Here is a 25350-nt window from a genome sequence, read left to right as displayed (position 1 = left end):
ACAATCACATAATTTACCTTTTATTCTGTACAATTAATTTCCATGTTGTGCTTTTTGTTCAGCTGTTCTTCGTTTATTTACATTTTGTAAACAAATAAGAATTACATTCTGTTGTTCAACCAAACTAGACCTCTCTATTCTCTTTCTTTATAAATAATATTTACTATTCAAGATAGCAACAACCTGTGTTCTGCCAATATTATATGATGTTCTCCTCCGGTATGGAAGGTGTGGAGGACAAACTGAATAATATTCCTGAAGGGGCAGCAGTGTTGACAGCATGCCACTTACATACACCAATGGGGTAATGTTATTTTACCACTTTCTACTCACTTATTTAATTACCTACATATTTCCTTGTGTTCATTTCCAATCAAATATAGTTAGCTTAAGTTCAAAAACAAACTATGATTGTTACAATATGTCTGTCGTGTTGAAATTTAAATTTCTATTTGATTCAAACCATACTAATTCAAACAAATACAGTCCCCCACAGTCCTTATCTAGTCCTGCTAGAACTGCAAAATGCAAGTCATTTCCACAAACAGCAGTGTAAACATTCTTCCAAACTACCCAGGTATTAGAAAATATTTATTTCCAAGTTAATTGTTTGGTAAAACCGTCTGTTTTTAATTATCAAATAAAGAATCATGTTTGCACAGTCGAAGCGGCACACGAACAAATAAAGTTCCCAGGGTGTAACATTGTTATGTATATTTTAACCTAAATATGGGAAGATATTTTTTCTACCTTTATCGGGTCTATTAATACCAATAATCAAAGACAGCTAGGTTTGGTTTCGACCGTTAAAAATACTGAATTTTCTCAAGTTAATACCAGCAAACCTTCAGATTCTGAGCAAAATCACTTGACTACCCTGGTATTACTTACTACATGTGTGAACAAACTGTTTGTAATATGATTATTAAAAGATAAATACAAAGAAAATCTGCTATGCAGACTTCATTAGCTGGATATACGGTACACCATTTAAAGTATAGTAATTGAAAACCAATTAATCATTTTCCCGACGTGATTGTGGATATTGGCTGGTAATCGAAGGATAATTTCCAGGAAATTACCAATTGCCAATCCCGCCGTATCGGAAGTGGGGGACCAACTCCAAATAACTTCCGGTACGGTACATTCTTGCTGATGTCGATATACATGTTTTAATGGATATTACACAGCATTTTATAAATGGTTTAACACCATACTACAGTACTTAGGATAGGTAAATAGACAGTTAAATCTCTATACATTCAAAACATTGTCATTAGTACTTGGGTTCCGCTATTGAATATAACCATATGTCTGTACAGTGTACAGTACTTGTATTGTACATTAAAAACTACTATACAAAAAATGTAAATTGACAAAGCATTTTTGAAATAAGATTAAACAATTAATAAGGTTACCTATAGTTAGGTCTACATTTAATTGAAATTAAGATTTAACAACATAACACTTTGTTGGAACAAGACTAATATATCCTGGGTGCAAAGGGAATTTTCCTTACGATATTCATTTTAACCTTTCCTCCTAGCATTTAGAGTTAATTTACTCACAAGCATTTCAAAACAAAACTAGACCGGTAGTATGGATGTTAACGCACCTATATATATTTGATAATGCCACCTTCAAATCACCTTCAACAAGAAGACGAAAAACTGTGCAACATTTAGCCAACTCTCACCATAGGCTTAACTGATCATTTGACCGATCAAAATACACTAAAGCACCGCTACGGTATCATTTACATGATCAAGTCGAAGATGACCGTAGTGGTAAGATGATGCTGCAGTGCAAGCCACCTTTGATTCAACGATTTCTGTATGGCTAACTACGTCATCGAGCTGACGTAATCAGCAAGCAAAATTGTCTGAATTGAAATTTTTGGCATTCAATAGTTCAATGCCTCGACCATCGTTTGTTTAAGGTCTTTTATCAAATAAAAACATAGGCATGGCACATCAAAGAATCCAAAGAGCTATGCTTCCAAAGTTTAAATGATTTAATTATTTGAATGAAACAGCTGGCCAATGCAAAGAACAGGCGTTTGATTTTTAAACATAGTGGAAATGTTTGAGTTATTTTAGTAAGAAGGTTATGTTTAGTTAAAGAAAGGTGGTGAGAATTTTGTAGATTGTTGTTCAAAGTTTTCTTGTATAATGTAGTCAGCTACAGTTAAAAAGGCTTGACTAAAATTTAAGCATTAAGGTGACATTTTTTCATGAAGCATGTTATTGCCACACTAAGGTATGTGGATAGAATATTTTGGATCTATGACATCAATAGGGGTTTTGAAAGTAAGTATACACTTTTAAATAAGTTTATCTTTTCAAACTTACATAGAGTTACAATACTGTTAACACATCAGCGCCACTTAAACACTGTATGGTTGCCTAGGAAATTTAAACCCCTTATCTAAATACAAAGAAAATAATTTTACTTCACCAAGAGGTGAAACTAACTTTTAATTCATAAGTGGATAATAAACGTGTAATCATTCTACAGTATACATCAGATCGAAAGAACGGTATTATTTTCTTCTGTATTCTCTTCCCGTTACGAAGCACGGGTATAGCAGCTCGTTTTTGTTTGGACCTAGTATTACTCATTGGTAGGTAGTCTGATAAGTTTAATGACAAAAACGTTGCTCTAACGCCATAAAGCTGTTGAACGCTGCAGTTATTAGTATGAGAATCAGTGAGAGTTGGAAGTCTGCATTGCGGCATCGTGCGTTCTTCAACGATGTTGACAGTTACACAGACTAAGCTGAATATATTACCTTACCTACATTTCTGCCTACTGAATGTTTTACGATCGAATCAGCTTGGTGGACCTGCCAACTAAAGGAAATTAACTATAAACTCTTTACTACGGTGGTTAGGTCCATCAGGTTAATACTTAACCTGAAAGGTTTAACCATATTATAAGTATATTTTTGTTACATTTTGAGGTCAAACATTACTGATAATTTAAGACAGTCTATCATATTACATGATCTCAAGGCAATACAAAGTAAAAATTTTCATTGAGGTATAAATTAAATGAAAGTTGGCATTTGAATAAGGAAAAATTGGATCCAACCGATGAAACAATTAAATTGCCCATATACATACTTGCATCACTGAAACATAACCGACACACCTGCGTCACATTTTCCGGGGAATTTTTGTACAACGTCTACTATGACATAATAAAACATTGGACATTGCTGCAAATCTCAGTAGGTAGAGATACCTCCATCACTTAGACAGTCTACTTGTCACGTCTCTATCACATCCCTCAGGGAAATATCAGTGCAACGTAGATAAGTCTAAAAAGAAGAAAGATAGTAGAAAGTAGAACGATCTAAGTGATGGAGATATCTCTACTGAGATTTGCAGCAATGTCCAATATCTGATTATGTCACAGTACACGTTGCACTGATATTCTCTAAGGGATGTGATACAGAAGTGACAATCAGATTGTCTAAGTGATGGAGATATCTCTACGGATAGAGCAATGACCAATGTCTGATTATGTCTTGGACAGTCTAGGTACTTGTCACGTCTGTATCACATCCCTCAGAGAATATCAGTGCAACGTCTTCTATGACATATTAGACATTGGACTAGTTGCAGATCAGATAACCTTATCTATTTGACTGACTTTGGTCGCTTGCATTTATCGTCATCGGGTATTCTTTGCAACATGTTCTTTGGTATAGCCTTAAATTGTGGATTTCCTCCCTACATACTAATTTTGTCTCACATAATACGTCTTGTCTTAAAATAATTCTTAGTTCACTTTATCTTTAACTTAATTTTGTTATCACTATTTCAATTAAACATGTATTGATTTCTTAGCCATCCTAATTTATTTGTTATCTAGTTGAACATATTACGAGTTTAATAGCATGTTTAATCCTACAACACAACATTTTCTATTTCTTGCTTGAAATAGTTATTTGTGTAACTAGTGTGCGAATTGGCACTTTGCTGCACATGAGAGAGCGGCGAGTGTGGAAAGTTTCTCGAGTGCAGCAAAGGCTCTGTGCACTCGCGTTACACATTAAATTTTTCCTTCAGTTACTATAATTAGTCTTTCAAACACTATACAACTCGTGTTTATAGGTTATGTTAAATACAAGCGTTGGACGAAATATGAAACGCAGCACCACGCTGATTGTAGTCGTAGTATCTTTTAAGTGTTGCCAACTTATTTCCAAACGTACTCGTGTTATGTGTCTAATAACAGAACACTGTTTTGTGTTTTTTTGTTGACATACTGGATTGCAACAAAAAATGAGTGTGGGAAAAGAAAATGAGTGCGGGAAAAGTAAGTAAATGCAGCAATTAGCTACTTTGCGTGCAAGCTAATAATCAACGATCAAGCTATGATCAAGTACAGTTCAATCCAGGTTCAAGCCATCAAAAATCTAAATTACTGACTGTTCTCTGGTTTGATCCATGAACCACAAGGCACAATGATCACTGAAATATCGTACGAACTGTAGCTCGAGCACTTAGCTAAAATTGGTTTTAAATAAATAGTGGTTTGAAGAACGAGTATTTCCAAACGCCGACAAGCGAGAAACGTTAAACGGAAGTAATTTATCTGCCTCTCAACATTTTAATGAGTTTTTACTCAGTTTTCTCATAATTTATCCCTGCCTTAATTGTGTTGTTAAAAACGTTAAAAATACTCTTACCACTAATTTTTGGCTGGTTATTTTTTAGCTCATTAGTCAAATTTACAATACAGCCTAAATATTTAGGATTATAAAAAAGTCTGGCTAAGCTATTTGTATCCCGCGACATATTTTCGTCTCTTTGACAAAAAATGTTCAACACGGATGGTCAGATTAGTATTGTTTTATTAGATTTTATGTGTCTACTCGTAGGCTTAGTAAAACATTCAAATACAGAATGTGTCAAAATAAACAGTACTTGAAATAAATCAAATATAACGATTTTAGTACTTTTAGTTTGTGTGTTTTCTTTGAGAATGGTATTTATAACGTTTTGAAAGGGAACCGTCCCAACCGTGGCCTTGTTACTATCTAGTATCGACTTTAGTGTTAGATAGCATAATTAAATCATAGTCCAATGACAAATAACGTCTCGGTCTCAAAACTTTCTCACGGTAATCGAACCAGATAACTTCAGTTTTGAAGGCGAGCACTATAACCACTCGGATAACCAAACAATTTTGGGACATACCATCTGTTACACAAGCACTATGGACTCTATAAAAGCTTAAAGAATGAAATTAGTTCTTGTTGCTTACGTCATTTAGGTGCCCACCTCCACCCTTTGGTCAATTTTCCTCTGCCTTTTTCCTTTTGCGACATAATTGATTCCAGGGAATACTAGTTGAATTTCAAGAACACTCATTGGGGATTTCCAAAGAAATTTTTGTTATCAAAATAATATTTATGAAATATTTTACCATGCAAGTTGTAAACTTATTTTGGATTTGTGTTTACTTTTGTATATCATAAAGGTTTGTTTCATAACCATCATTGAACTAGAATATAAGTATTTATTAAGTAGACTCCTACACTATTAATCACAAGTATGAAATATATAATTAGGTAGGGGGTTTTTTATGTTTATTGCAGGAGAATAGTACGTTTAGATTTTGACCAATATGTAATGCAATGTCGTGAATTACAAAAAACCCCAATTTACATCACAAATGAAATTAAAATGGTACAGTAGCCTATAACAAGTTCGTATTTTTAAATCCCTGGTGCAAAAATAAAACCTAATTAAATTAATACTGAATTATTTAAGTTCAGATCTAACTGGCCATAGCAAACTCTAATTCCTACCAAAATGTATTTAAAATTTAGTATAATTCAATACACTGAATAACCCTTTATTTATACATCCTGAATTCCAAAAACCAAATACCAATTATTTATAATTGTTTATTATCCATTTATTATTATTACTCATTTCAAAACACAACGAGTAAATGTCTAGAGATAGGAAACTATCTTTGAATTGTTGTTTTTCCTCGTCAAACGACCTGGTCAACTACAACTAAATGTTGAGCTAGTTTTATTATCTATTATGTGTGTACTTAATTAACTGTCTGTAGATGCTTTTCCTGATCGGAGCGTTGTTCAATGTACGTTCAACTGGTTCCATAGGTCGAAACTACGGATTAAAATCACCAGTTCGGCATTGATTCTTCAGTTTTCCATCAGAATGGAAATTATTATGAATACTCGTACTTATAGTACTCAGATCGTACTACAATCAACTGAGTTTGTAATGAATAGCATTCTCAATGGATTGAATGATCATCTTTTACTAGATTTTGTCCGTCCCAAAAACATGGGGAAGGGAAATATGGTTTTGATTAATTTATCCAGCTTAAAATCTAAACCCTGCCAAATAAAAATAAATGATATGCTAATCCTTATTCTCTGTTGTAACGAATTTTCCCCTTGCTTTGAAGATCGCTGATTCAATCCCAAGTGCAGCCCACTCGTTTTTTTACTCATATATTTTACAACTCAGTACAAATTAATTATTCCATTTAAAAATGTAGACCCTATCTGGTACTCTAGCCCATGGCTTGGACCGTTCCCTTAAACATCATTAGGAACAAATCTGTTGAGCACCAAAATCCAAACAGGCGTTGAGTTAAAAATTTTCCTTAACTGTAATGAACAAGTCATGGTGACCTCCACAACCGGTCTGCATATTCAAATGTTTATCATTAGGATAACACCGGGGAAACCAGTTGGAGGAAGAACCCAGACTAGCAGACGGTGACGTCACTGCAACGTCTTGACGTATCTTATCTCGGACTTGTTGCTTTCACAAGATCATGTCCAGTCAGTGTTTTCCTCCCAGTAGCGATGCGGATAGTTGCAGCGATTCTAGTGCTTGTAGCAGTCTCACCAGGGTGGGGACAACGTGTAGAGCTCAAAGAAGGTGAGTGGTGGCCGAGCTTGGCTCATATAATGTCCAGTCAGTGTTTTCCTCCCAGTGGCGATGCGGATATTTGTAGTGATTTAGTCCTTGTAGAAGTCTCATCAGTGTGGGGACAACGTGTAGACCTCAGGGAAGGTGAGTGGTGGCCGAGCTTGGCTCATGTGCCGTTTAATTAGTGTTTTCCTCTCCGCGGTGATGCGGATAGTTGTAGTGATTCTAGTTATAGCAGTCTCATCAGTGTGGGGACAACGGATAGAGCTCAGGGAAGGTGAGTGGTTGGCCGAGCTTGGCTCATATAATGTCCAGTCAGTGTTTTCCTCCCAGTGGCGATGCGGATATTTGTAGTGATTTAGTCCTTGTAGAAGTCTCATCAGTGTGGGGACAACGTGTAGACCTCAGGGAAGGTGAGTGGTGGCCGAGCTTGGCTCATGTACCGTTTAATTAGTGTTTTCCTCTCCGCGGTGATGCGGATAGTTGTAGTGATTCTAGTTATAGCAGTCTCATCAGTGTGGGGACAACGGATAGAGCTCAGGGAAGGTGAGTGGTGACCGAGCTTGGCTCATATAACATCCAGTCAGTGTTTTCCTCCCAGGGGCGATGCGGATAGTTGTAGTGATTCTAGTCCTTGTAACAGTCTCATCAGTGTGGGGACAACGTGTAGAGCTCAGGGAAGGTGAGTGGTGGCCGAGCTTGGCTCATATAATGTCCAATCAGTGTTTTCCTTCCAGTGACGATGCGAATAGGTGTAGTGATTCTAGTTATAGCAGTCCCATCAGTGTGTGGACAACGTGTAGAGCTCAGGGAAGGTGAGTGGTGGCCGAGCTTGGCTCATATAATGTCCAATCAGTGTTTTCCTTCCAGTGACGATGCGAATAGGTGTAGTGATTCTAGTTATAGCAGTCCCATCAGTGTGTGGACAACGTGTAGAGCTCAGGGAAGGTGAGTGGTGGCCGAGCTTGGCTCATATAATGTCCAATCAGTGTTTTCCTTCCAGTGACGATGCGAATAGGTGTAGTGATTCTAGTTATAGCAGTCCCATCAGTGTGTGGACAACGTGTACAGCTCAGGGAAGGTGAGTGGTGACCGAGCTTTGCTCATATAATGTCCAGTCAGTGTTCTACTCTCAGTGGCGATTCAGATAGTGCGGTGATTCTAGTTAAAACAGTCTCATCAGTGTGGGAACAACCTAGATAGTTTGTTATCTAGGATAGTCAGTCAAAAGTACAATGTGTAGAGCTGAGAAGGAGCTTGGGTAAGATAATATCCAGTCATTCTTTTCCTCTCAGTGGCAATGCAGATGTAGAGATTATGGTTCTTGAGGTCGTCAATTCAGCATGGTGAGCCTGGCACATTAACATTCATTTACTATTTATCTAGTTTAGATTCTTGCTTACGATTTATAGGCCATATGGTTTTGTTTCCAGGTTAATAACTAGAAGTTAACTGTTACTCACATTCCATTATCCTTCCTTAGCTCGATTAATAATTATCTTTAATCGATTGATAATACAACGTTTTATCAATCCTATTACTCGTAAAGGCTTTTTACTTACATTACCGCATACCATTGATGTATACAGGGTGTTTCGAAACTCTCGCCCGAAACTCCGCGGTCATGTTCCTTAGGTCAAAACAAACACAAAATATATGCCCTGTCTCGCTTCGTTTTCTGTCTGTTGGTGTGTATGTATCGTATTTTTTTACTTACCATTACTTTGGAACCACTTAAGGTACCAACTTCAAACTTGGTACGAATATGATGACGAACAGAAACTTAGTCAAACATGCCCACGGAGTTTCGGTCGAGATTTTCGAAACATCCTGTATATCGATGCAGCATACACGCTAAATAACGCTCCAAACTTAAAGTTGTTAAAAAAAAAATAAAACATTAAAGAACTTGCTAAAATTAAGTTGTACCAATTAAGTTTCTAATTAATATTCTTCAAACTATAGAATCCGTCTCATTTCAGCCCCGTGTTCATAAATTAGGACTTCGACATTTTGCAGAGGAAATTCTGTTCATAATTTGCTGGGTTGGGAATCATCTACATGCCCATCAGTATGTCATATTTACTGGTTATTAGTGATTTATATTAGCGATGTTCCATTGTTATCCAAGGAGAGATAGATCACTCAATAAATTTAGCAAATAAGTGATTCAAACATCGTATAATACTTTGGACAGTTCCATTGTCATTAGTCCTACATTATGATTTAACAATAATGACTTGATTAAAATAAGTTTCTTCTTCAAAGATTTGAAGCATAGATTCTGCACCAGCTTGACATTTTTTTGTTCGACTAATTAATGCCGGGTTCCAACAGCTGGCTGATGTTTAAAGTAATAACCTAGCCTAAGGATTATGCCATGATCTCTTGTCCAAGGTTGTTGACAAAAATGAAAGGAATTCTAATTAAGTATTTATCTTCTTACTCTACCTTAGTATTTTCTTTTGAAATTTAAAAATCTTTGTTTTGAAAAAAAATATTTTTCCTCATAGGAGATGCTTGCAAGCGCGTGTCCGGTGTGGAATGGACATGCCGCAAGTCGTCGGATTGCCCCAAAGCTGCAGAGCTTATGAGGAGAGGGAAGGCTCCTGAAGTCTGCAGAACATCTGGAGGGGTCACCATCGTCTGTTGCGAGCCCCCCGAAGAGTTTGAGGATAAACGTGAGTTTCTAATATACGAATTGTTGAGCTCCAACAGTTAATGGTAAGCTACACACGATGTCCAGCAGTGTGGGCAGCAGTGGGGGCCCTCCCTGGACCCACTGTGATCATTCTTTTTCCTTTGGCTGCATGGGGGAAGGAGGGGGATCTTGTGGAGCTCAGCATCCACAGAAACCTCAATAACGCGCCAGAAGTTATAATTAGGTTTGAGTTTGAAAAGTTTGAGCCATTGACCAATCGAAGAACAATCCCAGAATAAAATCATAGTGTTTTATTCATATTCTTAAAGCATAGATGAAGTAATATAATGTTTAAAGTGTTTTGTTACTATATGTCTGTGAACTAACTAAACCCCATTTTTTAGTTGGAAACCAAGATGAACAACCAGACGGAATAGAACCAGGAATCAAATATCAAATTGACGAAGGTAAGCCCCTACTACCATTGACTTTTATATACTGAGCTTCCCATCTATATGGACCAGCTGTTAACATAGGCTAAAATATTCTAAGCTAAAATAACCAACCAAACTTGCTGGACCATTTAAACATTCCGTTTGGGTTTGGTAATAGAAAAGGCAAGTTAAACACGGAATTTGTAAATGTTATAGCAAGTTTGGTTAGTTATGTTAGGTTATTTTTTTTAGAACCGTTTCATTTCATTATTGTTTGTTGATAGTGAACAATATTTATCGCGTAGTTGTCAGCTGATATGTTTCAATTTGTTAATATCGATATATCGAGAAAAAAATCATCGATAATAATGAATGTTCCCTTTAACAGGAAAGTACCGTTTTTACTAAATGTAGAACAAAATGGCTGTAGTTGATGTGAGCCACTGATAGATTGCGCTGGTGTAGATTACTGATTTCTGTCACATTTGTGGACTTTTAAACCAAGTCAAACTGATAAGGTGTTGTAAGCTGTAGAATGTTTTTTTTCCTACAGTTACCTAACAATGTACATGTTCTCTCCCTGATTTGGGAAAGCAAAGTGGCCAATTCGCTCATCAGTGAGACAATGTTAACATTGTCTCACTCTAATTACTTTGTCTCACTCATTCAAGATTTGCAACGTGAATGCACGAAATAGTGAGCACGTAACATGCAGACAAGGTCGTATGCGCGCGAAATACGTTGGCAGCACTGGCTGTAAATCAGCTGGTCAGCTGTTGTACTGTTGTGTCATTAAATGTAATATTACTTCTGTGTAAAAAATATGTCACGTTTCTTTGCCAATTTAATTGTTTTATGGTAACTGTAGGAAAAATATAATGTGCAACTCGAGTGCTAAGTGCAATTGCCTCACTCGATAAACCATTCATCACTCGCGTACGGCTCGTGAGTAAGTATTTCTCTCCAGTGAGTCAATTGCTCCCTTTGCTCACTAGTTGGACAAATAACTATTTCTACCATCTCAGTAACAAAAAATAATGTAGAAATAAAATTTTAGACACTATTATGTGGCTGGCTCAAGTAAACTATGATAAAAATCGTTGCTAACTTTGGCATAGAGAGGGAATGTCTAGCTCTATCGATAGACAACTCCGTTGATAGTAGTCTTGGAGCTACTACCAAAACTGCACTAGAATTGTTTGGTAAATATTCTATACAGTTTGTACTGTACGATTATAATATGCTTTAGTAACTTATGTATCAATTGTATCTTGCAGTTTCGAGCTGTAGAAATAAAAAAAATTGAAAATAAAGGTTATGGCTTGACCGCAAATCCTAACATATATGTTAAATATTGTAATGTTTATTGTCTTCTTGTGGCAGGTTTGATCTGCAAGCGTGTGGAAGGGAAGCCATGGGTCTGTACCAAGCTTAGACGTTGCCCTTCTGCTAGGGCCCTTATAAGCAAAGGCAAGGAACCCGAATACTGCAGGTCAGTATTTGGGATATGCATCATTTTTCCTATATTGTATACATCTTTGCCGTTTAACGAACTAACTTACAAGCCCAATTAAATACTAAAACCAATTGATGAAGAGATTGTGGAACTATATTTATGAATATTACTCAAAATTACGTGAATGTGTGTTCGATTTAAACAAGTATATTGCCGTAGGAACAGACTCCAATGTGTTTTATTGTATTTTACAGACACACTATATTCACTCTTAGATTACCCTCATCCCAGAGCATCGTGTTATGGTTGCTAAATCGATAGACATTTTATGGCCTTAGATGATAGTATACATTCATTAATTTAAAATTACATTTGAGCGTTCTTTTTTAACAACTTCCTATACATTAGGAAACACACTTTCAGGTAATTTGACAGTTTTTGCTCTTTCACCATTCATGAAAAACTATAATTGTGACTTTATTAGGAAGTTTTTAATGTAATGGGAAGAGTTTTATATTGTAAAGCTATCGGATAAACTATCAATAACAATGTGCCGCATTTTAATTTATATTTAAAACCTCATATTTTCCAAGCAGACAACCTGTAAAATTGAATACTGTATCTTCAGAATGGTTACTAAAATGGAATAGCTCTTTTCAGCTTTTTGCTCATTTCATACAAATAAAAAACAACATGAATACAAAGGATAAAACCCCTAAAACAATTACAATGGAATTAAAAGAATGAAAACTACTTTTTTAAAGGAGGAAAGGAATCTATATATTTTTGAAACTGTTTTTCTTTGTCACAGCTATTTTGAGAGAACGGCTGGGCGTAGAAACTCGGTAGAGGTGTCTAAAGAAAGGTCTTGGTCTGTAGATTAGCCATCAAAAGAGAAACATGGTGAATTCCCTTGGGGCTCTGCCCCAGTGGCCTTTGAAATCCCATCCCATGTTATTCTTATGGAGGAAAACAGGGTTTTTGTCACAGCTAATTTGAGAGAACGGCTGGGCGTAAAAACTTGGTAGGGGTCTCTAAAGAAAGGTCTTGGTCTGTAGATGAGCCATCAAAAGAGGAACGAGGTAAATTCCCTTGGGGCTCTGCCTCACAAGCCTTTAAAGTTGCCTCTTCAGATTTGTTTACATTACGACCATATGCATAATTCTACACTACTTTTTAATGAAACAGCTGTTAATATTTAAATTGTGATTTATTGAATGTGTCAAAATGAAGTAGCCTACAGTATTTGCAATGGGTTTTTCTGATTTTAAATTGGGTTTTCTTCTGCATCGTGTCATGTTTTGCAATATAATGTTCTATTACCAAATGGAAGCAAAAAATCATATAAGCGGGAAATCAGTGGAAAATCCTAATATCACAGTAACTCTTGATATTCTTAGGCGTATTGCATCTGTAGACGAAACTTGGGTTTGGTAAAATTATGGATTATTATGGAAAATTATGGAAATTATGGATATCCACAATGGAAAAAAGCGAGAAATCCTGGACAACTTGATATAGGCTAAAAATAAAACTGAATTAACAATATGCTACATTTCTTGATCAATCATTGAAATAACCGATTTGCAAACAATGGAAACATAGAAAAAGTCATAGAACACAACCAAGTAAAGAAATAGTTATTTGTGCAACTAGTGAGAAAAGTGAGCAATTGACTCACTCGAGAGAAATCCTTACTGAATGGTTTCTCGAGTGAGGTAATTGTACTTTGAACTCGGAGTTGCACATTATACTTTTCCTACAGTTATCATAAAACAAATAAATTTGTGAAGAAGCATAACCTATTTTTACACAGAAGTGAACTTTTAATATAACATTTAATGTGAAGTGACAAATACAACAGTACAACAGCTGACCAGCTGATTTACAGCCAGTGCTGCCAACGTATTTCGCGCGCATACGACGTTGCCTGCATGCACGCACTCACTACGCGCTCACTATTTCGTGCCTTCACGTTGCAAATCTGGAGTGAGACAAAGTAATTAGAGTGAGACAATGTTAACATTGTCTCACTGATGAGCGAATTGGTCACTTGGCTTTCTCAAATCAGTGAGAGAACATGTACATTGTTAAGTAACTGTAGGAAAAATAAATAATGTTTTTTTTTTCATTTTTAATTGTTATTATAGACAACCTAATGCGGCTATGAGAGGGAAAAATTTGTAGAAACACTAAAAACAAGATCAGCTTTTTGAAAAAAGATAAGATATTTACACAAGATTTTGATTACAGTATATCTAACTGTTGTGTAGATCGTGAGTATTTCCATAATCTTCGTGAGTCGCCTGTAATACTTCGCAATTGCTCGAATTCGAGCAACAGGTACACTAGTTTAAATAATTATAAAATGCAAATGTTCTGATGATAGATTTAAGTTCCGTTCAATTTTAAATTGGCAAGGCAAGATTTTTCTTTAATAGTTAAATAATGAGAAAACCCAATTTTTTTACCCGAAATTGGGGCTTTAAAAAACATCAAAAGATCACAAAGAGGATAAACAATGAAAGGGGATAGAACCGACAAAGCAATGCCGATGATGTGGCACAGACTATAGATATTAGATGCAGACGGTCAGCTGTATCTGCGCTAGGCGCTGTTTCATGATGCAGCTGTATTGCCGCGCCACTGTAGCGGAAGACGCGAAGCGGTTTCCTCCTCAAGTGGCGCCGTGGGGATTGTATTTGAATTTGAATGAACGCGCTTTGAATGAGATATTTCTCAAAAACTATTTAGATATCTTTATGAAACTTGGTATACAGTTTTATCAAGTCATAATGTATGTAAAAAAATAAACATTAAAAAATATGTTTCTATTGTTTTTTTTAATCATAAAAAATAGGTTTAATCTATAGTCTGTGACCGTGGCTTCTAGAAGCGTCCACAGCTGGTTTCCCATTTCCCCTTTGCCTTATTGTTACGTGTACTGTGGTCAAATCTGACTAAACATGTCAAAGTATTGTCCATGTGGTACAACAAGAATGTTTAAACTGTTGTACAGACCCAGTGGCAAGGACAAGGTAGTATGTTGCGACCAAGGTTTCGGACTGGTGACTGAGCCTTCGTTCCCAGTGCCCGACGATACCTCGCCGCCTCCTAAACCAGCTACACCTGTACCTAAGCCTTCGCCCGGCTTCAAGAGTAGACAAAGTGAGTATAAGTCAATTATACAGGGTCTCCGAAAAGGAATGCCGGGTTTTCTAATGGCCGTTGCTTGGGGCTGTTACAGATAATTAAATGATTTGAACGTCAAATTGAAGAGATGAGCTTTTTTCATGCCTTTTGGTCATGCCGTTTGCTCACGACTTTGGTCATATCACTTGGTAATACATTAATCCAAACCATACGTATGCTAAGGTAAACGTTACCTCCCGTGCTACACAAAAAATAGTTATTTCTACTCGAATTTGACGTTTGAATGGTTTAGTTATCTTGAATAATCCCCAAGCAATGAATGACCTTTTCAACTTCCGGCAATTGTTAGGATACCCTTTAATGTATAAATCTGAAAGATCCTGTTTAATCCAAGTTTGAAGGGTTTTCCATGATAAGTATCTCTCTCTATGTATTTGATTGTCGTCAGGCTTGTATGACATTTTAAGGGAGGAATTCAAACCGTTTATCTAATGCACCTTCAAAGTACATCTAAGAATTGTTTTCTCAGTTCACTTACATAAAATAAGCAAAACGTTTACGTAACGATCCTCTCTATCGTATTTTCATATAATGTCTGCATCTAATATTTTAAGTGACATTAAAGTAGACCTCGATAGCACGTCTCTCAGATGCATTGACAACTATGGCATGCTATCAAGGTTGACTTGTTATGGAGCGTTTTGATATTGAGGTTCTACTATATTATTTACAGTTGGTACCTTAAAATGAAACCCTTCAACTCTTGCCGCGTTATGAAGCACGTTGCAGTGTTTTTTTCTTTTATTTTACGTTTAAAAGTAAAGATTTGTCTGTTTTCCTTTATTCATTAAACTATTATGAATTTCTTTGGATTTTTAAACCTGGTTTACCCTATTTGTAAATATGTAACCTAATAGTTGAAAATAATTGTAAATACTATCTGTTTTAAGCTTTGAAGGACTTAGTATTGTGATATTAGGCTCGAGTCCTAACTTAAAGCACGGACAAAACTACTAATGATAAAATATAATAAATCTATTAAATTTACTTCTAAGGTGGATTGTTTTTTTTTTTTTTCAGTGTGTCAGAGATATTCAACTATTGTCAACGAAGATCAGTGTACGAGCACAGAACCACAGATAGTGAACGGGGCCAAAGCTCGTCCTAAGGAGTTCCCACATATGGTAAGCTCCTCGTACTTTATAACCAACATGGTGTACAATGGCCTGTAACAACACTACACCACATGCATTACACTTTGTGTATGTGGTAATCACTAAAAACCATTATGGCTAAGGAATGGAATCAAGTTAAGTTTGGATCAAGAAGAGTTTATTCTATTAAAATCACTATATCAGTTGCAACGCAATCCAAAAACGTATAGAACGTTGAAAGCATTCATAGTTCAAAAATGGTTTAAGTGGGGGAACTGAATATATATTATTATGTAATAAGATTACACAACACACATTCTGTGACCCACGTTTTTGTTACTATAAGTGAAGTGAATTGGTGGTAGGTTAGTTGCGCCTCTAATGGCCATAAATGGGGAGGTTAATTGCGCCTTGGAATCTGGCAAGGTAGATTAGTTGCGCTTCTATGTTGACAAAGGTGCGTAATGAGCTTCACTAAAACCCGGCCTAGAATGAATATTGAACATATTGAAGTTTAATCGCCAAAGATTCATTTTACGCTTGTATGGAACACCTAGTTCTATTCAGAACAAAGTACTTTTCAAATCTTGTATACGTTTTTGATCTTTGCAAGCTTATCAGTATTTCACAATTACAATACAATTGATGTTCACTTACCCAGGTGGAAAGGTACACATTGCCAGCGTACTGGGCTCAGGCAACTAGTCAGCTGACCACCTTGCTTGCTGAACCATCCGAGATAGGACGGGGTTGATCATACAATCTGTATTGCAAACATAGTGAGGGTAATAACTAATAACTAATCTGGTAGGTCCGTTGTCACACTTACTGAAAGTGTGTCAATCACGATATCCCCTAGTTTAAAAAGGTTTTTCCATAAAAAATAATGATAATACAGTTTTAATATTTGCAGGCTCTGCTCGGGTCCGGTATGAAAACCAATCCTAACTGCGGGGGAAGCTTGATAAGCGACCGGTGGATACTGAGCGCCGCCCACTGTACGACGGGCGATGCAGACAACGCTGGGTCAGTATAACCATTGATAAAACATACTCCCTTTAGTCTATGGTATAACCTGAAAGATTAAAAAAGCGGGACGAATACCTATGTTTAATTACTATCACAGCTAAGGGGCTAAAAATGGATTTTAATAAAATTGTGTTCAACTGATCCTTAAGGATCGGATATCTACTTAGGGAGTATGTTTTATCAATGCTAGAACATAAACATTTATTTTTTTGTGTTTATGTTAGTTTTCCCGGACTTCAATTGGCATAATTTAACGAAGATATATTTTATCTTATTCTGGACAACCTTAACAAGGAAATACTCATTCCTAACATAGAATATTTACAATAAATAAATCACCTAGAGACAGACGAACAGAAAAATACTGTCGCTGTAAATTAATTAGTCACATAATTATACCAATGGTTTTTTTTACATTTTCAGACCGGTCTGGGCTAGACTCGGGGATTATGACTTCTCGTCCACTGACGACGAAGACAGGCTGGACGCAAGGTCCGTCGTATATAATATCATAGAACGGGTGAACCACCCTGAGTACGAACCAAGAGACAGGAAATACTACAACGACATCGCACTGTATAAACTGGACAGACCGGTGGAGTTCGACCAGTACATCAGACCGATATGTCTCCACACGGGAGGCGAGTACGAGTTGACAAGAAAAAGGCTACTCATCGCTGGTTGGGGGAAGGATGATCACGGTAAGAGTCAGAAGCACAGAATAAAGACCTCTCTGAACATAAAAGGTTTCGTTTGCATCTGCAAGTGTCTTCACATCTAGGAACCTAGGATAACGGCTTCGCTGGCTTGTGTGTTAGGTCAGGCATGGTGTCGGTAGGAGGCAAAAATTACTTCACTAAACCTTTGCTATCAGCTGACCATTTACAAGTGAAATTTTCACTTAAAAACAGTGACAGCGCTTCAAGATACTCGTGAAGACACCAGCATATTCAAGTACAACTTTTTTGCTTTGAGTTCTAAGTCAGGTCTTTATTATGTGGTAAACAGTCATATTCAAGTAGGATAAACTTCCGTTATGTTTCATTGCTTATTGCAGTTGATATTTTTATCATGGTGGTCAAAAAATAAATTTTAACCAATATTTCCTATCTAGGGTGGAAAATAATGTTTTGACACAAGCTTCATCGGTGAAATCAAAATTGGAGAACTTTTGGAAACTGCCAAAAACTCTGAAGGCTGATTCCCTAGTTAGTACTAACCTAAAAACAACTGCGGCTCGATTTTCTAACAGAGTGGCCGTGTCAGTGGTACTTCCAGTTATATATCTAGTTCAGTGGATAAATTTGATTCACCAAGCGAAAAATATACAACTGGAATCCTCCACTCCAGCTGATCCCATGGGACCTACACATTGGAAACAGCTATTTAGCTCTAGTATAACGAACTACACTCTATTTTTCGCTTATTTAGTAATATTTTAAAAACAGCTCTAAATAAAATAATCTATATATCTATGTTCCATCTATATATCTATATATACTTAGAACAGTTAGGATTTTCTTTGCTACATCCCTTTTCTAGTCATTCCAATAAACAGATTTTTACGATTAACGTGTCATTTTAAAACTTATGATAGAGCGCAATGGTAATTAAAAGGGTCATTTCCTTTAGGGATTCGCCCTTGATCAACTGTGACCTGATTGAGGAAGGTATTACGTATTACTCTTTATAGTTGAGATATAAAAGCAACAAACCTTTTACAAATTGGTAGTTCTATTCATACAATGACTAGCCTACCTATTCTAATCAATCGTAATCCTGAAAAGTCTAATGGGTATTGCACTGGATTCATTTTGCCTCGTAAACTAGTTTTCGGCTCTATTTAACTGCGCATTTTGTGCACGGGTAGTCTCGTTAGGCTTAACACTTCATATTTTTCCAGATGGATTTTTATCTTCTACTCTACTGAAAGGTAACGTGTCATTCGTCCATGGATCTGAATGTGTCAGGAGATACAGAGTTGCCAACCGCACCGTGGATACGAAGACGACTATTTGCACGAATAGTTCCAATGGGACAACCGTATGTTCGGTAAGTATTGTTATATATAACACTATGTCACTAAGTAGGAAACTCATTAGTTCGACGCTATCCGCTCTTCAGTCTCCGACGTCTTCCGTCAAAATTGCTATGCAAGGCTTTGAATGAACTGTAACACATTTTCCCGCTTGGATTCTGTCCGTTCCGTCTCCGTCTGGTCGACATTGCTCTCTGGGGCATTGTTGACGGACGTTGGGTCAGATGTTTCTCTAGTCTGCGTGCACCAGCCTAGTTTATACACTGTCAAGCTTTGTGTGACATTAGTGCAGACGACCTTTTGATTGAAGCAGTTTGGGAGTACGGTACCCCTTTATTTATACAGCAAGTGATAAAAAGTTATCAGGATAACATGACCTCACGAAAGTTGCTATGTCTCGCTGGAAATTTCAATAAGTAAAGCAACTCTTAAAACCAAACTTGAGACATGCTAAACTATGAAAAATCGTTCATATTTTATCGTCACAAAATTATGAAATTTGCCGTACATATTTTATCGTCAAACAAATTATGAAATTTGCCGTACTCATTTCTTCTTTTGAATATGGGATGTACCCAGAACCAATGCTTCCTTCGTTTTCGTTTGTCATCTTCAGCACACAACGCTGCTGCCACAACCTCGTCCGTTTTCCAACGGAACTTTCCATTTTCCATGGCTACTGGTGCATTTCTCGTCTTACTGACGGATCCCGACTGACCAATGGGTTATTCTATTTAAAGGGCGGAAAGCGCCAGACCAAGACGGAGACTGGAAGGAACAAAGAGCGTCGGACTGGTAGGTTTCCTGCTAGCAATATGCGAGCGACTGCCCCTCAACACCATAAAGTTCTCGCTCACACACAAAGGCTGGAGATTCCCAAATATTTGAGGAATGTAGCATTTCAGGTTTACCCCCCTCCCCCAATCAACTGCTGCAAGTACAGGCTACATCAATATATGTACAGCCAGGTCGGGGTGACGTCATCAAATCTCATATATGACTATGTTACAGGGAGACTCAGGAGGGCCGCTGGAGTCCAGGCGGGACCAATGTATGTACAGTCAGGTCGGATGACGTCATCAAATCTCATATATGACTATGTTACAGGGAGACTCCGGAGGGCCGCTGCCAGAACAGGCTGGACCAATGTATGTACAGTCAGGTTGGATGACGTCATCAAATCTCATATATGACCATGTTACAGGGAGACTCCGGAGGGCCACTCCAGTACAGGCTGGACCAACGCATGTACAGTCAGGTTGGATGACGTCATCAAATCTCATATATGACCATGTTACAGGGAGACTCCGGAGGGCCGCTGCCAGAACAGGCTGGACCAATGTATGTACAGTCAGGTTGGATGACGTCATCAAATCTCATATATGACCATGTTACAGGGAGACTCCGGAGGGCCACTGCAGTACAGGCTGGACCAATGTAGCTTATGTACAGTCAGGTCGGATGACGTCATCAAATCTCATATATGACTATGTTACAGGGAGACTCCAGAGGGCCGCTGCCAGAACAGGCTGGACCAATGCATGTACAGTCAGGTTGGATGACGTCATCAAATCTCATATATGACTATGTTACAGGGAGACTCCGGAGGGCCGCTGCCAGAACAGGCGGGACCAATGCATGTACAGTCAGGTCGGATGACGTCATCAAATCTCATATATGACTATGTTACAGGGAGACTCCGGAGGGCCGCTGCCAAAACAGGCTGGACCAATGTATGTACAGTCAGGTTGGATGACGTCATCAAATCTCATATATGACCATGTTACAGGGAGACTCCGGAGGGCTACTCCAGTACAGGCTGGACCAATGCATGTACAGTCAGGTTGGATGACGTCATCAAATCTCATATATGACCATGTTACAGGGAGACTCCGGAGGGCCACTGCAGTACAGGCTGGACCAATGTAGCTTATGTACAGTCAGGTCGGATGACGTCATCAAATCTCATATATGACTATGTTACAGGGAGACTCCGGAGGGCCGCTGCCAGAACAGGCTGGACCAATGCATGTACAGTCAGGTTGGATGACGTCATCAAATCTCATATATGACTATGTTACAGGGAGACTCCGGAGGGCCGCTGCCAGAACAGGCGGGACCAATGCATGTACAGTCAGGTCGGATGACGTCATCAAATCTCATATATGACTATGTTACAGGGAGACTCCGGAGGGCCGCTGCCAGAACAGGCTGGACCAATGTATGTACAGTCAGGTTGGATGACGTCATCAAATCTCATATATGACCATGTTACAGGGAGACTCCGGAGGGCCACTCCAGTACAGGCTGGACCAATGCATGTACAGTCAGGTTGGATGACGTCATCAAATCTCATATATGACCATGTTACAGGGACACTCCGGAGGGCCACTACAGTACAGGCTGGACCAATGCATGTACAGTCAGGTTGGATGACGTCATCAAATCTCATATATGACCATGTTACAGGGAGACTCCGGAGGGCCACTACAGTACAGGCTGGACCAATGTATGTACAGTCAGGTTGGATGACGTCATCAAATCTCATATATGACCATGTTACAGGGAGACTCCGGAGGGCCACTGCAGTACAGGCTGGACCAATGTAGCTTATGTACAGTCAGGTCGGATGACGTCATCAAATCTCATATATGACTATGTTACAGGGAGACTCCGGAGAGCCGCTGCCAGAACAGGCTGGACCAATGCATGTACAGTCAGGTTGGATGACGTCATCAAATCTCATATATGACTATGTTACAGGGAGACTCCGGAGGGCCGCTGCCAGAACAGGCTGGACCAATGCATGTACAGTCAGGTTGGATGACGTCATCAAATCTCATATATGACTATGTTACAGGGAGACTCCGGAGAGCCGCTGCCAGAACAGGCTGGACCAATGCATGTACAGTCAGGTTGGATGACGTCATCAAATCTCATATATGACTATGTTACAGGGAGACTCCGGAGGGCCACTACAGTACAGGCTGGACCAATGTATGTACAGTCAGGTTGGATGACGTCATCAAATCTCATATATGACCATGTTACAGGGAGACTCCGGAGGGCCACTGCAGTACAGGCTGGACCAATGTAGCTTATGTACAGTCAGGTCGGATGACGTCATCAAATCTCATATATGACTATGTTACAGGGAGACTCCGGAGGGCCGCTGCCAGAACAGGCTGGACCAATGCATGTACAGTCAGGTTGGATGACGTCATCAAATCTCATATATGACCATGTTACAGGGAGACTCCGGAGGGCCACTGCAGTACAGGCTGGACCAATGTAGCTTATGTACAGTCAGGTCGGATGACGTCATCAAGTCTCATATATGACTATGTTACAGGGAGACTCCGGGGGGCCGCTGCAGTATAGGCTGGACCGATGTATGTACAGTCAGGTCGGGGTGACGTCATTAGGTGCAAATTTCTGTACTGTCGATCGCTACCCTGCCATATATACTAGAGTTTCCCACTACATCGATTGGATAGAGAGCGTCGTCTGGCCTTAACACTCAACTTGACACAAGCTATAGCTTAACAAACGATCTCATGGTACATTTTTTGCTAGACAAATTTGACTTTTTATTTTTTACCTAACTATTTATAATTATTGTCTTAGTCTTATATATGACTTCAATTTTACAGCAAATACGAATAACAGACGTTCATAAGTAGCTGTTGTGGGAAGTGTCAAATTATGAATCAAATAGTCAACACTCATTTTATCATGGAACTTTTTGATTTCCTGCCCAGTATGCGAATCAAAGCTAGGACGAAGCAAATTTTCAATCTCTCTGCACCGTTCATCCATTTTTCAAGAGAGATGTTTTCATAATTGGTGTATGATTAAATTACGTGAGTAGTCTAGATCGTAGTCAATAATTGTAGATTTCTATTGTTTATGTTTTCATTAAATTCAATTCAAAGTGAACATTTAAATATTCGATATATAATCGCGACTTTTGCATATGTACCATATAAAAATACAAACTTTAAAGTTTCTTGTTATTGGTATTAGGCTCAATCTTGAACTATTCATATTTTCTGAACTTGTATCGACGTTATTCTCGTTGTCAGTTTCTAACACTACTTAAAACAACAATTAAGTTGTTGGTGTAAGAAGTACATGGTTGTCCAGGGCAGGATTTCAAACCGAACAGTAACCATTGCATTAATGTACCCAATTCCAATTCATTCTGGAATATATTTGCATTCAATATCAAATTGCATTTAATTCCATTATATCTTACATTTAGGTGAATATATTTGTTTAATGGAAAGGTTCAACCTCAAACCATTGTCCTGTAGAAACTAAACACGTAGACCAATGGAAGAATATGGCAATTGGTCCACGACATATAAACGTTGAACACATGAAATGGGCGCATGTTGGTACATGTAAGTCTATAGTTTGTTCAAATAACGAAGACGGTGTGGGATGAAATCTACCTCAATGTTTGTATTCAGTGGCCGCCCACTCCACCCCACCTCTGAGCGCCTTCGTCATTTTAACAAACTATAGTCATTGTATTTGCCCTCATTATGTCCCATCTGGTGTGATCCATTACCTAAAAATGCCTGTTCAAACTTATAAAACAATGACGCAATAGTGACATGTATTGCTAAAAATATGAATCAGTAACAAGAAATTATTTATAATTTACAAAAATAATCAGGTCAAACGAAAAAGTGAAAGTTAAACATATTAAAATGCTTTAACTCGGTTCAGAGAATTACTTCAGGTGTGGTGTTTCCGTCCCTAACAAGTAACGCCACCGTGATCTTTGGAATCTTTTTTACAATTTTGATGGTTCCAATTTTAGTAATGTACATTTTAATCCATTAGGTTGCAAAAAGCTAAATTACGTATTTAGATTACAGAAAACATAAATATACACAAAAAAGAAGCAAATTCCAAAAATAAAGCAATCACTGAAACACTGTTCTACTAATTTAACAACTAACACTTATTTTATTAGTGACTCGAGGATAGTCAAATCTTACATTTATGAATTTGTAATTTTATCAGTCAAATGCAGCCAGGCATCATATGCAATTGTTTATAGCAGACTTCAACATACTATTGGTTAATAAATAGGCCTACTAATTCGATACAAAACTATATAAAAATTTGATGTATTTAAGAAGAAACTGGTTTGATGATACTAACGTAAGATAAAGGTGACTTTTTGATATCTTCAAAGTTGATAATATAAAAATGTGATCTACATACTGCTAAACAAACACAAGTCAACATATTCCGTATTCGTTGTATTATAAATTCAAAACTGAAGGCTTATTATTTACCAAATCATTAGCTATTTAGATATAAAGCTAAAAACCCCTGAATTTCATCCAAAATTATTACGTTAAAGCATTGATTCTCATGATATATAGTCAATGGATATAGTATATTTTCTTGAAAAATAACAGATAACTTCCATACATAGATAGTAAAACACATCGGCTCAGAATAGGAATTACTTCCTTGACTGATTCACTTTGGTCGTATTGAGGTCATAACTTAGATTCAATGGGCCCGCAGAAGTGGAAGATATCCAGGGTTGAAGATATACCGAAACGTTACCTCATTGGAAACTGCAGTAACAGTATAAAATAGTCAGGTGAACTATAAAGTACTGATAACGTACATTGCTACGAACCGTACGCTTTTGGATACCCAAGTAGGTATACAGAATGTTTGAAAAAGATGAGGACATAGTTTACGTACGGATTCCTTCGGTCAAAATAAAGAGAAAATCAAGAATACAACTTTTTTACCAAATTGCTCCGTTTGCCAGATATCCGCCATTTTGTATTTTTTACATAAACATGTTTACCTTTGAATTTTTTCAACCAATCTTTATGAAACTTAGTATGTATGTTAAGGTGGAAGAGACCCGTGTTAGAAAAAAGTAATCTTATTCGACTTTAATTACAAAATGGCGGCCATTTAATATTTTTAAACTTAAATTACATGAAAATGGCTGGTTTTATGAAAAATATCAAGAACACTTTTATTTAGCATTTTTATTCAACTATCAAAAGATACCAAGTTCAAAAAGATCGAATGGGAAATAGCTCAAATATTACGATTTTGTGTTGTAAAATGGGGCAAACCTAACTAGCTTCTGCCTTGTTCTACCCCATTTTACAACTAAACATGCAACCAGACACAAACACAGACTTTGAAAACCACTTTTTTTGGTCTAGAGGGAACCCAAAACGGATATATCCACACAAAACTCAAACTCGGTAATTTTTACGAAACAATAAATACTTTCCATATACTATGGCATAGAGGGAGGAATTAAAACATAGGCTATTCACAAAAAATATATACCCTTCAATCAGGCAAATTGACATTTCCTTAGTCTGCAGGTTTACTGCAGTGGGTGTATTTAACTTTTTTAAACCCCACTTGGTTGAGCTTTCATTTATTCCTTGTACAAGTAATTATGGAGGAGAGAAGCTTAAACGATAACTCTAGTCTTTAATGGCCGAC

The 25350-nt window shown here is 37.6% G+C and overlaps 1 protein-coding gene across 1 annotated transcript; it reads left to right on the top strand.

The window, feature by feature from the left end:
- Positions 1 to 6837: 6837 nt before the first annotated feature.
- On the top strand, positions 6838 to 22432 carry LOC128999775 (phenoloxidase-activating factor 1-like). The gene is made up of 10 exons (XM_054426448.1): positions 6838 to 6941; positions 9446 to 9613; positions 9978 to 10040; positions 11391 to 11499; positions 14483 to 14631; positions 15697 to 15800; positions 16684 to 16796; positions 17223 to 17500; positions 18703 to 18851; positions 22190 to 22432. Exons 1-10 carry the CDS (start codon positions 6866 to 6868, stop codon positions 22352 to 22354), a joined length of 1374 nt encoding a protein of 457 aa, XP_054282423.1. The 5' UTR covers positions 6838 to 6865; the 3' UTR covers positions 22355 to 22432.
- The last annotated feature ends 2918 nt before the right edge of the window (positions 22433 to 25350 follow it).

The sequence above is a fragment of the Macrosteles quadrilineatus genome, unplaced genomic scaffold, assembly GCF_028750875.1.
Source record: "Macrosteles quadrilineatus isolate MER2022 unplaced genomic scaffold, UCM_ALF_1.0 Scaffold_8__2_contigs__length_117827958, whole genome shotgun sequence".
NCBI lineage: Eukaryota > Metazoa > Arthropoda > Insecta > Hemiptera > Cicadellidae > Macrosteles > Macrosteles quadrilineatus.
The sequence above is the reverse complement of the archived record's forward strand: the minus strand, read 5'-3'. Positions and strand labels throughout refer to the sequence as shown.

Coding starts and splice junctions, on each gene's coding strand:
- LOC128999775 (XM_054426448.1), top strand. CDS start 6,866: ATGCGGATAGTTGCAGCGATTCTAGTGCTTGTAGCAGTCTCACCAGGG. Junction 6,942..9,445: donor ACGTGTAGAGCTCAAAGAAG/GTGAGTGGTGGC, acceptor TTTTCCTCATAG/GAGATGCTTGCAAGCGCGTG. Junction 14,632..15,696: donor CGGCTTCAAGAGTAGACAAA/GTGAGTATAAGT, acceptor TTTTTTTTTCAG/TGTGTCAGAGATATTCAACT.